Raw genomic sequence first — 12,108 nt, 5'->3', positions numbered from 1 at the left:
GTCTCTAAGGTTTGAAGGAGTAACAGAAATTGGTCCAATCCATGCTACCCAAGGCCTCCATGTTTATATAGTGACATCAGATGATGGTGCTGACAGTCAACTCCACAGCTCCAAAGCAACCTTTAATCTTGAGAGCAAAAATAAAAAATGTTTTTACTTTCTTTATTTTGTTTTTGAAAAAAGAAAGCAAAACACAAACATCTCTTGTCAGGTATTTGGCTGCTTAGTACCCAGTCACTGTCCTCTGATGAAAGTGACAGATAACGATTTCTGTATTGTCTTTCCTTGATCTGTCCAAATAAAAAAGACATTTTCGCCTGCCTTTGTTCATCACAGGTTCGTACTCTAGCCAGGACAGATGAAGCTCGAGGCCTTCTGTGGCTCATGGAGGAGGAGGCTGTTCAGCCAGGAGGTTCAGAGGAAACCATGCTGGAGAGACTCTTCAGCTACTATGGCTCTGCACAGGGAGAAAACAAAGGTGAACACTCAAACACGTAGCTGTCCCTTAACGCAATCAGTCGAGGCTTTCTGAAGAAACAAATAGACAACACTGATACACCATGGCAGAATATTTCCATTCTGTTGCAGGAGCTAATCTACTTCTGCGAGGAGAGAAGCCCCACCTCTTCCTGCTGGGCCACAGCCATGGGACCAATTGGGTGGAGTATAACACCCAAGGCTGGTTGAACCATGCCAAGCACAACCCTGCTGCCCAGAATGCTGCAACCCTGCTGCAGGACTCCCAGAAGTATGATGCCTCTGTCTATACATGAACATCATCCAGTTTAATAGAACAATGTATGAAGTGATTGGTCATCACCGCTGTTGTTTTTAAGCTGCACGTGCCCTGATGGAGTTGCTAGTAGTGGATTTGAATTAACTGGTTACGTAAGAAGAAAATAAAACTATGTCCTGTACTAATAGAATTACATTTGTCCGATATAGAGAACATATAAATGTACATTACAGTACACTGCATGTGAACTTGTGAAAGAAATGCCCAATTTATTCTTGCATTGCCTGGATTTATCTCAGTTTCTGTCATGTTAGGCCTGCCTTTCCACCTCTGGGGGCTCTGTGTTCTCTTGTCTTTAGTTCATATGCACTCATTTCAGTCTGTCTGTAAATTTTATGGTTTCAGTCACTCAAAAAAACATAATATGCTTGACAAGGGGAAGAATGTAGAGTTTAATCAAATGTTTCCAGTATGATCTTACTGCTACAATCCACAGTTCAACCATGAATGAAGTCAATATATTTTGTACTGTAGGTTATGAAATCAATGGCTCTTTGTCTATAAAGTCTTGGGGACATTTGCCTTACTGTCTTGCAAAAGGGAATACACACTCTACTTAAGTATAGTCTAGCTAAAGCAATTAATTTGCTCTAAAAAGACAAAAATTGCAGGGACAATATCTAACTTAGCAGCTTTTCAAAATCTGTTTCAGACCTTTAGCAGTCATAAGGTGAGTGTTTGACACCATGAGGCAACAGAGTGAACCAAAGAGTGCAGCAAGGAGCCTGTCAACATATGGCTCTCAAAACTATAATATGGCACTAATGCTACCAGATTGATTTCTTTATATTGTCTTGTGAATTCTTGGATGCTAGTGATGTGGATTTGTACAAACCCTATCATCTTTCTGCCACTGCAGGAAGAACATCAGCGCGCTGTTCATGGGCCGGGCCAGTGGAGCCACCGTGTTGTCGGGCTCCATCGCCGGTCTGGAGGGCAGCTCCCAGCTTGCCCTGCGGCGAGCCACTAGTATGAGGAAAACCTTCACTACAGGTGTGGCTGCTGTCAAGAAGAAGAGTCTGTGTATCCAAGTGAAACTCCAAGTGGTAAGTGGATGAGAGTGTGGTTAAAAGGTACGAAAACACAACAGGCACCAACCACCTTGTGGCTGCAGCTCAGTGCAGCTGCTTTGGCAATGGAGCTGCACACCTATGGCACCTCTGCCATAGGTGTGCATTGAAGATCTTGTGGACCGGGGCCTCTGCCAGGCGTTCCCAGCGCACCCTCACTATATATGCACATTAAGGTCATGCAGTTCCCACCACCTGACCCAACTCACCACCTGGTGATTAGTTGACAGCTCAGCCCCTCTTTTTAGCCAATTGTCCAAAACATATGGCCGCATCTCTGGTGAAACAATTATAAAATCTATCCTCGACCTCCGGCCTAGGGTGTACTGATGCCAAGTGCACTTATGGACACTCTTATGTTTGAACATGGTGTTCATTATGGACAAACTGTGGTTTGCACAGAAGTCCAACAACAAAACACGGCTCTGGTTCAGATCCGGGAGGCCGTTCCTCACAATCATTCCCCTCCAGGTCTCGCTGTCTACATGAACATTGAAGTTCTCCCAGTAGGACAACAGTCCCCCCTTCTGTTGCTTTTGTAATACTTGTTAAGGCAGTGACGCTTAACTCTCTACTATTTTCATAGCTTGTTGTTGCATGAAGTCTTAGAACTGGAAACTGATATCTGATATAATCTCTTTATTTTTAGGATGCTCTGATTGACATGGTGCGGCGTTCTAAGGTTCACTTCGTCCATTGCCTACTGCCCAAAGTAGAGGCAGTAGGAGGAGGTGATTACCGTATGGCTCATGGAGAGAGCCCTGACTCGGGTCTTATGACTCTGGACGTGAGCCTCCTGAGAGCTCAGCTCCGAGGATCCAAGCTGCTAGATGCTCTGCGCATCCACAGGCAAGGTAACTACTTTGCAGTGTTATATGTATGTAATTTCAACACTCTTTCCAGTCACTGTTATGCTGATGACAGAACCACGTTTCAGTTTAATTTGATCTGGGGTTAGGGGTTAAAGTACCCCAATGTAAGACTGTCCCATAGACATTCATACTATTGTCTGTCTGTTGGCTGTTGATAAAGTTCTAGCCTTTCCACCAGCTGCAGATGCTACTTTAACTTTGGTGTTCTGAGTTTGTGTGCTCTCTTCTCTGTTCTGCCTCTCTGCCTCTAGGTTATCCTGACCACATGGTTTTCTCTGAGTTTCGAAGGCGCTTTGATGTTCTGGCACCTCATCTAACCAAGAAGTATGGCCGCCACTACATTGTCACAGATGAGAAGAGGGTGAGTGCAGAGTTAGCATGATACTTGCAGTTCTGCTGTGAGTAGTTGGACTGTGACTGCTGATATAACGAAAAGTGCTCTCTTGTCAACATCCTTAGCTGTTCGTATATTAAGATACAATGTAATCATTTGCCTTGGTTTAATCAGAATAAATCATTCACAAGGGGAAATTGTTTTGTAAAATTTGCTCAGGATTGTGGGAGATGTAAGGTTATTTAAGAGTACCTGAAATCCACTGTTAAAGTGATGTGGTGTAAATGTGGGATAAATAACAGGAAATGTTACTTTCAGATTGATCATTTATGTTCTTGTGAGTCTTTTGCCTGTAAGTGAAATACTTACTCATGGGGATATCTTTTGTCTTTTTTTCACACCACAAAATCACGTACAGTGTAGAAAGGATGAAGTCTGGACATGCGGTGTTTCCCTCTTTGCCCTCCACACTTGAGTCTGTGAACACAATCCATTTATTCTTCCTCTTCTCTTACCGCTGTCCTGGCTCTCCCGCTCTTGTGTATAATTAATTATAATTGTGGGGGATGGCAGCATTCAGCCACTGTACTGAATAATTACTGATGGTGGGAACAGTTCTTTGTTTCCTCTTCTCTCTGTCTTCCCATCCATTCCCTTGTGTCTTTTTTGTCTCGTTATCTTTCAATTTCTTTTGTATAGGTGGCAGAACAGTTTAGGAACATCCCCGGGCATATGATTAATGTCTTCCCTACATTTATTTAGCGAGTATATAGCATTTTTGCACTAAGGTGTGATTAGTCTTACGACGATACTGTGAGAAAACATATCTACATTAAGATCCTCTGTGCCTCATGTCTTGTCTCAAAAGGTGCAGAATCTGTTTTCTAAGAATCAACATTTTGTTTTGTTTTGTAAAAAGAAAAAAAAAACTTAAACAAGGACAGATGTGTAAAATCTCGTGCTCCTTTACACTGCTCTATACTACACTGGCAGTGAGGAGGCTCAAAGTTTCTTGAAGATGAGCTTAGAGAGGATATCCCACTCAAAGAGTACTAATGCTACGCAGGTCTCTTTATTTGAAAAGGAAGATGGATGGAAGGTGTTGGTGTGAGATAGATTACTTTAGCCAGATTTAATTGGACGATAATACAATTTTTTTTTCACAGAGGGAGAAAGCAAGAGAGAGAGGGTTTGGTTTGCTGAGTCTGTCGGACGGTTTGTCTTTGCCAAACAAAAGCCCCCATTTTTCTCCTGCTATAGCCCAGTACTGTCTGCTCCTCTTAAGACAGCATGATGTAGCCATGTTGTCAGTGTCCATATGGTACGCCTGCCAAGAGCTTTTCAGACCAAACAGGCAAACAGCAGGGGAGAAATTTAATGCATCATCCCTGAGAAGCTTAATTCTCTCTAAAGTTTGTTACTATTGTTTTCCTCCTTTGAGAGGTTCCATGGTCTAGAATGCCTGGTATGAAACATCTTTTACAATCAGATCCCAGTTTCATACCTGCCTGATAGATATATCTGTCTGTCAGCTTCTTGTGAAACACAAGAGGCAGCCAAAAAAAAAAAGGATGCTTCCAAAAAAGCTGAAAACTGAAGCTACAATATTAATAACAATATTGTTTTTCATGGCAGCTTAATTTTGTGGGTTGAAATTAAGTTTTCCTGCATTATAAAATGCAATGTGATTGTTCAAAGTCACGCTTACACACAGGATCTGAATAAACTAGGAATTTGCAAATTTTTGTACTTTTTTATACAACACTTCAAATCAAATTCAAGACTGTTGCAATAAAGGGACCGTATGCAATTGAAAAGCCTACGTTTCCAAAAGACCACTGTGTCTAGTTCCACTTCACGTCAGGGAAAATGTTCTGAGACTAAATTTGAGCATTTTTGGTTTTTGAACAAATTTTAATTCATCAACTCCAAAACATAATCATGATGATCTGAGATCTGAAGTTTTAGTCTGATGAGTAAATTAACAACAGAATGGTTGAAAAGAAGAGTTACTGAGGTGTTCAGTGAAGAAATCGCAAAAATACCGAGGACCTAAAACCCTTCTTTAAGAGGAACGCTTCTTCCTTAATTACTGCAAAAGTCCTGTAATTACATTAATCTTGTCTTGCAATTGTTCGGGAATTTCACAAAACAGATATGTGCATGAAATAAAGGTAGTTTTTCCAAGAGTTCTCAGAATAGATTCCCTCAAAGGCTCTTACAGTGGGGGAAACAGTTACTCGATGTTGAGCCCTTGCTGTTGCCTTACCAAAAAAACAGAGGAGAAAAACAAGAACAGTATCTAATTTTTATTGCAGTTTTATTTTAATGCAGCAATACAGAACTCCAACTATTTTATTTGTAAATGGAAGAAATCTAAAATGGACATCTTTCCAGATAGAGGAGGGATGATTATCGTATCTCATGGGGTGGGGATGATCATGAGAAAGGTGGTAGATCAGTCCAAAGCTTGGAGCTTGTTAGTGATCTAAGGCAGCTGGGAACACAGTGACCAAGAACCTTGTTGGTAACACACCATGCTGTAATGGATTGAAATCTTGCAACGCCAGCAAGGTCCCCTGCTCAAGAAGGTACATATACAGTTTAACAGTGAACATCTAGATCAGGGGTGTCAAACTGAAACACACAGTGGGCCAAAATTCAAAACTAGAACAAAGTCGCGGGCTAACGTTAATATTTATTGAAATATATTTATTCCTCCAGATATAAGAATGAATCTCTTCTTATGGACTCAAACACGTTTTGCTGAAAAACTGAATATGGAACAAGCAAAGCTTAATACTGAACAATATATATATTAGCTGTATAATACCAGTAGGCCAGCTCTGATAGTAATTTGGTATGGCTTCGCGGGCCAAATGTAATTAGGCCAGAGTTTGACACCTATGATCTAGATGATTCAGAGAATGCTTGTTAAAAAACGTGAAACCAAAATTGAACTCTATGGCATCAACTCAGCCGTTTTCTGACAGTGATCAAACACATACTGCAAAGACAATAAGAGAGTTGCCAAAGAAGCACATTAAGGTCATGCAGTACCCTATTCAGTTTCCAGACCTCAGTTGTTTAAAGAATCTGTGGATGGAGCTGAAGCAGGCTTTAAGTTGCTGAGTGGCAGCCAAGAAACCTAAAAGATTTAGCGAGTTCATGTGAAGTGGAGTGGTCCAATCAGTTTGTAACTTAAATGTAATTCTTTTTGTCTGGATTTTAGGTTGCTGTTCTGTGTTTTTCCCCTAAAATAAAAACCACCATAAAAGTTAGAAACTGATCATTTCTTTATAAGCAAACTTTCCAATTCAGCAGGGGATCAAACAATTATTTCCCCCACTGTACATTTAATGACACGTTTACCAAATGTAGTGTGTAGCATCACTTTTCAAACCTTGTAGTCTGTTTCCTTTTTAGGGACATCGAGGTATGTGTGTGCTTGTGTTAGCTGATTCCAGAGTGGATTGGTGTTTGTTGCTATGGCACGTAACTTGCATCATTTTTAGGAGCCAGGTCACATGACCAGACATAGGTAAGGCCCGGACACAGAGCGATTGGGTTGTTTATCTAATGAGTGTTCGTTCTGCTCGTTTCCAGGCAGTGGAGGAGTTACTGGAGTCTTTGGAGCTGGAGAAGAGTAACTACCACATGGGGCTAAGCAGGGTGAGTTTTCCCTAATGCATACACTTTTCATCTCAATGTACTTCTGCTTATGAGTTAATGCAGTTTTCCTGTTATTGCAAACTCAACATTTCCTTCACAGTACTAATTCTTTTTGTGGTGATCCTCAGACGCCCCTCTTTTTTATTGCAATCCTAAAATCCAGTTCTTTCTTCTTTGTTGTCTTTACATTTGTTGTTGAAAATGAGATTTTTGTGGGTTTTCATCATCACTTTCTACACTGATGTTGATCAGCTTGTCGTCTGGCTGTTGCTGCTTTGTGTTGCTGTGAAAGAGCAAGAAAAAGTATTCAAATTCAAAAACCTTTTTATGCTTTGGCCCTTGCAGTTAAACAGATAATTAGAACACATTTTCATTCTACTCACTAGCTTGTCGAGCAAAAGGGGCGACAGGCTCTCTGTTTCTTTTTTGTTCCTCTGCAGTGACAAAGTCTTCACACTTCCACATGTATCCTCACTAGTTCTAATTCTCTTTTTTTTTTCTTTTTGGGGGCAAGAGGTGATATTTTCTGCACTCTCTGTATCTTGCCAAGCAGCAGTCAAACACTGCCAGACTGTTGAGGATAAAGTGCAGCTAATCACAAGGAAAAGGGCAGGCAGTTTTTGCTAATTAGATCTGTGAATGTCTGCGGAATAAAGAACAGTCTGGGGCTTGGCAGATATTGCAGAATGTTTGACCTTGCTTCAGAGTTTGACCACTACATTCCCAAAGTTAACTTTTTAGTACCAAAGTTTTCTTTTAATCTGTGGTTTTCATATCAGTAACATTGGTAATGCCTCTTGTTTTGTAATGTTTGTACTGACAGTTGAAACACAAAGGTGTCCAACCAGCTCATGTGGGAAAGTAAAGCACCAGCTTCCCATTTAGAGAGTAAGTGGCCCAGTCTGTGGGCCACTTACTCTCCAACCGGCCTACTCCTATAATACTTAACTAAACATCTGATAAATACTCTATATTACTCATCCATCGCTCCCCATATTTCTATATTAACAATTACACAGTATGTACAGTTAGATCCGAAGGTCAGTGAAGATAAGTAAATACAGTTTCTAATTCCAGATGACAGTATCAGTTCTGTTAAATTACTGCAACACTTGAGCTAGATGGACTTGATAAAGACATTAAACATGATAATCAGTTTTATCCCAGGGTGATGTGGCAATGTTACAAAGACTTTTTTATACTGCTGAATAGGGATGGGTATTGATAAGATTTTCACGATTCCGATTCCATTTTCGATTCTGTTTAACGATTCGATTCTTTATCGATTCTTTTTAAAAAAGGAGAACACTAAGGTCGGTTAGCTTAGAACTTAGTTTTATATCTTCTCTTTGAACAAGATAGAAATTTAGGAGTAACATGGCCTTACAAACCCAACAGTGAGATCTTAAGAGTTCCAGCCTACGGCTCTTCAGTGGGGTGTCACAGGGTGCCCAGGAAAAAAAATTGTAAATGTGAAATAATAAAATAAATATTCTTCTGTAGCAATAACAAAGTATAACATAAATTATTCTGTAGCAATTACACAAGAATATCCAGTAATGTCCCTGCCTACAATTAAACACTTACCGAAAATCGGGGGCATCTGCTGTGGCAAATGGGTTCAAGCCTTTGACCACAAACTGAGTCACTGCTCGGTGACATTTGTCTATCCTGGCCTGAAAGGAGACGCTACCGGTAGACTGCAGGGAGAACTGCCAGCATCTGAGCCAGACTCTGTCTCTCTCATCATGGTCACCTAAATGCACAGTAATGGCAGGTTTGTAATAAGGCAGATTGCGCTAACATAATATGCACTGTTAGTTGATTATTTACCTGCCGCATTAACGGGAGAGGACGTGCAAACGTTACCGCTGCTGCTGGGTTGAGATTCACGAGTCCGGAGCGGAATTAAAAACATGACATTCATTAAAGGTCATCGTGTGTTTTGTGAGCAAATGCTTTTGCATATTCGTAGTGTTTCCTCCCTTAAATGAAATATCTACTTTGCAAGTATTGCAAGTTGCCCTGTTGTCAGCCGTTCTCGTAAAGTATAACCAAACTTTTGAGCGTTTGAGCCGCCGTGTTTCCTGCCAGGTAAATGACGCTCCGCAACGTGGTGACGTCATTCGGGGCGACTGGAATCAATAAGAGAATCGTTTGCAAAAATGGCAAAAAATTCCAAGGAATTGAAACACCGGTTCTCAACAAGAACCGGGTTTTGATACCCATCCCTACTGCTGAAAGTGTTTGGCTTTGCAAATGTTCCATAAATGGTAAATGGAGTTGAGGTCAGATTTCTGAATTCAATAAACATTAGTCTCTTTAAAGATGCTAACAAAAATTGTGTGTCCTCAAAGAATGGAGTGCCACTTCTCCTTTATGAAGAAGGTAGCTTGGTGAAGCAGCACTTCACATCACAGAATAATAACACAACAGGATAAATTTAGTTAAACACATTACGTTATATCACTACATATTATTATTTATGTTATTATAGAATTATATATATATATATATATATATATATATATATATATAATTACTATATATATATTTGTGTATGTTATTTTTTTTTAATCAGAGTCAGATGGAAATACAAGAAAGACAGGCACACTTAAAAAATGGCAGTGAAGAGAGCAATGACTTGCCTAAGAGATGTTGTTGATAATTAAAGGTACATTTTCCAGCTAACGTTTGTCTGTGTTAAATAATAACACCTGCCTAACATGGTCTATGTCAGGGGCGCCAAACTCATTTTACATGGCGGGCAACGTACAGCTCACTTTGACCTTAAGTGGGCCAGACCAGTGAAACTTCCCATTCAGTATAAAGAAGTTACTTATTTAACTGTTTTTCTACATGAGGAAGAAAAAGCTGCTGTGACAAGGAAAGAAATCTGTAGGCACGCATCTTTGGACTTAAACTGTAAGTAATAGATGTGAAAGGTTAGGGCAAAAATTCTTGCAGCTGATTGCCCAGACTGTTCAGGTTTTTTTGTAATCGTAAAAACCAGAAATTTCTATAGAAAGTGGAAAAACAGAAACTTTTCTGTCATTTAAATTTTTAATGCCTAATTATTTTGTGTAGTATGAATGGCCATATGAGAGCATTTTATCAGTAGGAAAAACTGTAAGACTTAAGAAAACAAACAAACAAACAAACAAACAAACAAACAAAACGGTTAAAAGGCCAAAGTTTCTGCTTGTGCTTGTTTGTGGTGAGCAGAAGTTCAAACAAGTTAAGAATTATAAATAACTTCAAGCACATTCTGGCCTATGAGACTCATTTAGACCCTGAGCCATGGCTCTGTGCTACATGCAGATATTCAAAGACACTTTGTATATAGTTTATTTTGTGTAATATTCAATACTGAACTGTAACTTAGGAGAACACATATGAGGTTTAAGGCCTGGATATGTTTGAAACCTTTTATCCTCCACCATGGAAAATGGCTGAATATAAAAGTGGATATCACTTCAGACAGTCTCCAATATCATTGAAATGCAGCCAGCTGCTGCTCATTTTACATTTTAGCTCCTTTCTTCACTTTTTCCCAACACGCTTGCATTTAAATCCAGCTCGCCGTCTCTCTGTGTACTTGGCTTGTACCACTACACTTGTTGTCTTCGGAACATCTGTCCCCCTTAAATCTTTTGCATAATGGTATGATCCCAGCCCCCCACCTCCACCCCCGATTTTAATAATTTAAATAAATAATAATATTACATTTCATCTAAGAGACTGAGGGTCTTAATACTAGCATTGTCTTTCTCAGTATTTTCTAACAAGTCACATGTCCCGCCATCTAAAATTAAAGCAAATCACACAGACTTTTGACATTAGTTGTGTTTGGACTCTCATCAGCCTGGAGGAATTAGCAGTAACACAAGATTTGTGGGCTGTGCAGGTATTGCTGCCAACCTGTCCCTGGTGTGCAATGCCAAACTTTTTGTAGCTCTCTGCATGGTAGTATTAAACCATTCCCACACTGACACAAGGGTCTCTGAGGAGCATAGCTGTTCATGTTTGCCGCATGTGTTGTCTGCTTCCAGGCTAGTTAGACATCATCTTCCCACGATAGAAAATCCCACTGGAGCAGAATTGATTTGTGGTACCCGAATCCATTTTTGGGGAGTGGAAAAAGCATTTCTGTGCTTTTTATACCTTAGCCACTTCATTTTCCCACCAGCATCTATAGCCACAACAACAGTAAGGCAGTATTTAAAACTGTTAGATTGGCGTATAGGGAAAAGGCCTGCACAATGCCATTTTACACAAAATATCAGTATTTGTAGAAATCTATAAAGCTCCACAAACATAAACAAAAGTAATTCACCATAATATTCTTTGATACTCTGGAATTTGCTATAAGCCCTGAACAAATGTTGTTGTTGTTTTTCCCTCTGGCAGTAAACATAGCTCACAGGCAACTGGATGAGGAACAACCTACTGCTCATTAAACCACTATATAAAAAAACAAAACAACCCCAAACAAAACTATAGCAGTTGCCCAGCTGGGCTGCAAATTTTGACTTGGACCCAAAATCATAGTAGATCACCTCACTGAACTATAACGCAGGTACCCACACAGTGATTATTGCAGAATTACATATACTCATCATGGGCATAACTGTTATTTGTAATTTAGGGTTTTTAATAATTTCTTTAAACTGCTGTTTTAGTTCCAGTGAAAGGAACTCTTAATGCTTCAGCACACCGAGGCATTTTGGATAATTTCATGCTCCCAACTTTGTGGGAACAGTTTGGTAATGGTCTCCTTCTGTTCCAACATGACTGTGCACCAGTGCACAAAGCAATGTCCCAGAAAGTCTATTCTGTTCATCTGGAGTTAGCGTTGTCAGTGGAAGAAACTAGAGATGGACCGATCCGATATTACGTATCGGTATCGGTCCGATACTGACGTAAATTACTGGATCGGATATCGGAGAGAAATAAAAAATGTAATCCGATCCATTAAATATCAAAAAAGCACCTCACAAAACTTGCCACACGGCGTAACTTGGCTCATAACCGTAGCACGTCGGAGCAGTGTGCATCACGTGATAGAGCGGCTGTGTGTGTTTGTAGCCTCGCTACCAAACCAGCATTTCATCTCCGAGGAAGTTATCCCAGAGAGAAGTGAAGCAAGTGTGTAAGTTCATCTCTGAATGTTTGTAAAGCATTCCCGCGTTAAGCTTAACAACCGATATATGGAGCGACTGCCTCTCTCTCCTGCTGCTACTTCAATCATGAAACTGATCAATGATCAGCTGATCGGCTTTTCTGTTGCGAGTCCGTCTCTCTTGTTTGTTTTTGGCCCACTTTGGACCAGAAAGAGGAAACCAGCGGCTGAACAACAGCAGC

General features: G+C 40.2%; 1 protein-coding gene across 9 annotated transcripts in view; it reads left to right on the top strand.

The window, feature by feature from the left end:
* The window catches only part of myo18ab (myosin XVIIIA b), a 126,225-nt gene that overhangs the window by 61,305 nt on the left and 52,812 nt on the right, over positions 1 to 12,108 (top strand). For all 9 annotated transcript variants that reach the window (XM_085244822.1, XM_085244821.1, XM_085244820.1 and 6 more), the window contains 6 exons: positions 337 to 478; positions 589 to 748; positions 1,656 to 1,842; positions 2,516 to 2,720; positions 2,990 to 3,099; positions 6,679 to 6,744. In XM_085244822.1, coding sequence (XP_085100948.1) covers positions 337 to 478; positions 589 to 748; positions 1,656 to 1,842; positions 2,516 to 2,720; positions 2,990 to 3,099; positions 6,679 to 6,744 — 870 coding nt within the window. The remainder of the gene's footprint in view (positions 1 to 336; positions 479 to 588; positions 749 to 1,655; positions 1,843 to 2,515; positions 2,721 to 2,989; positions 3,100 to 6,678; positions 6,745 to 12,108) is intronic.

Source organism: Mchenga conophoros, linkage group LG14 (assembly GCF_057382185.1).
Source record: "Mchenga conophoros isolate Kocher_MC1m ecotype Shallow Benthic linkage group LG14, M_conophoros_male_GT1.1, whole genome shotgun sequence".
Lineage (NCBI taxonomy): Eukaryota > Metazoa > Chordata > Actinopteri > Cichliformes > Cichlidae > Mchenga > Mchenga conophoros.
This window is presented reverse-complemented; position numbering and strand designations above follow the sequence as displayed.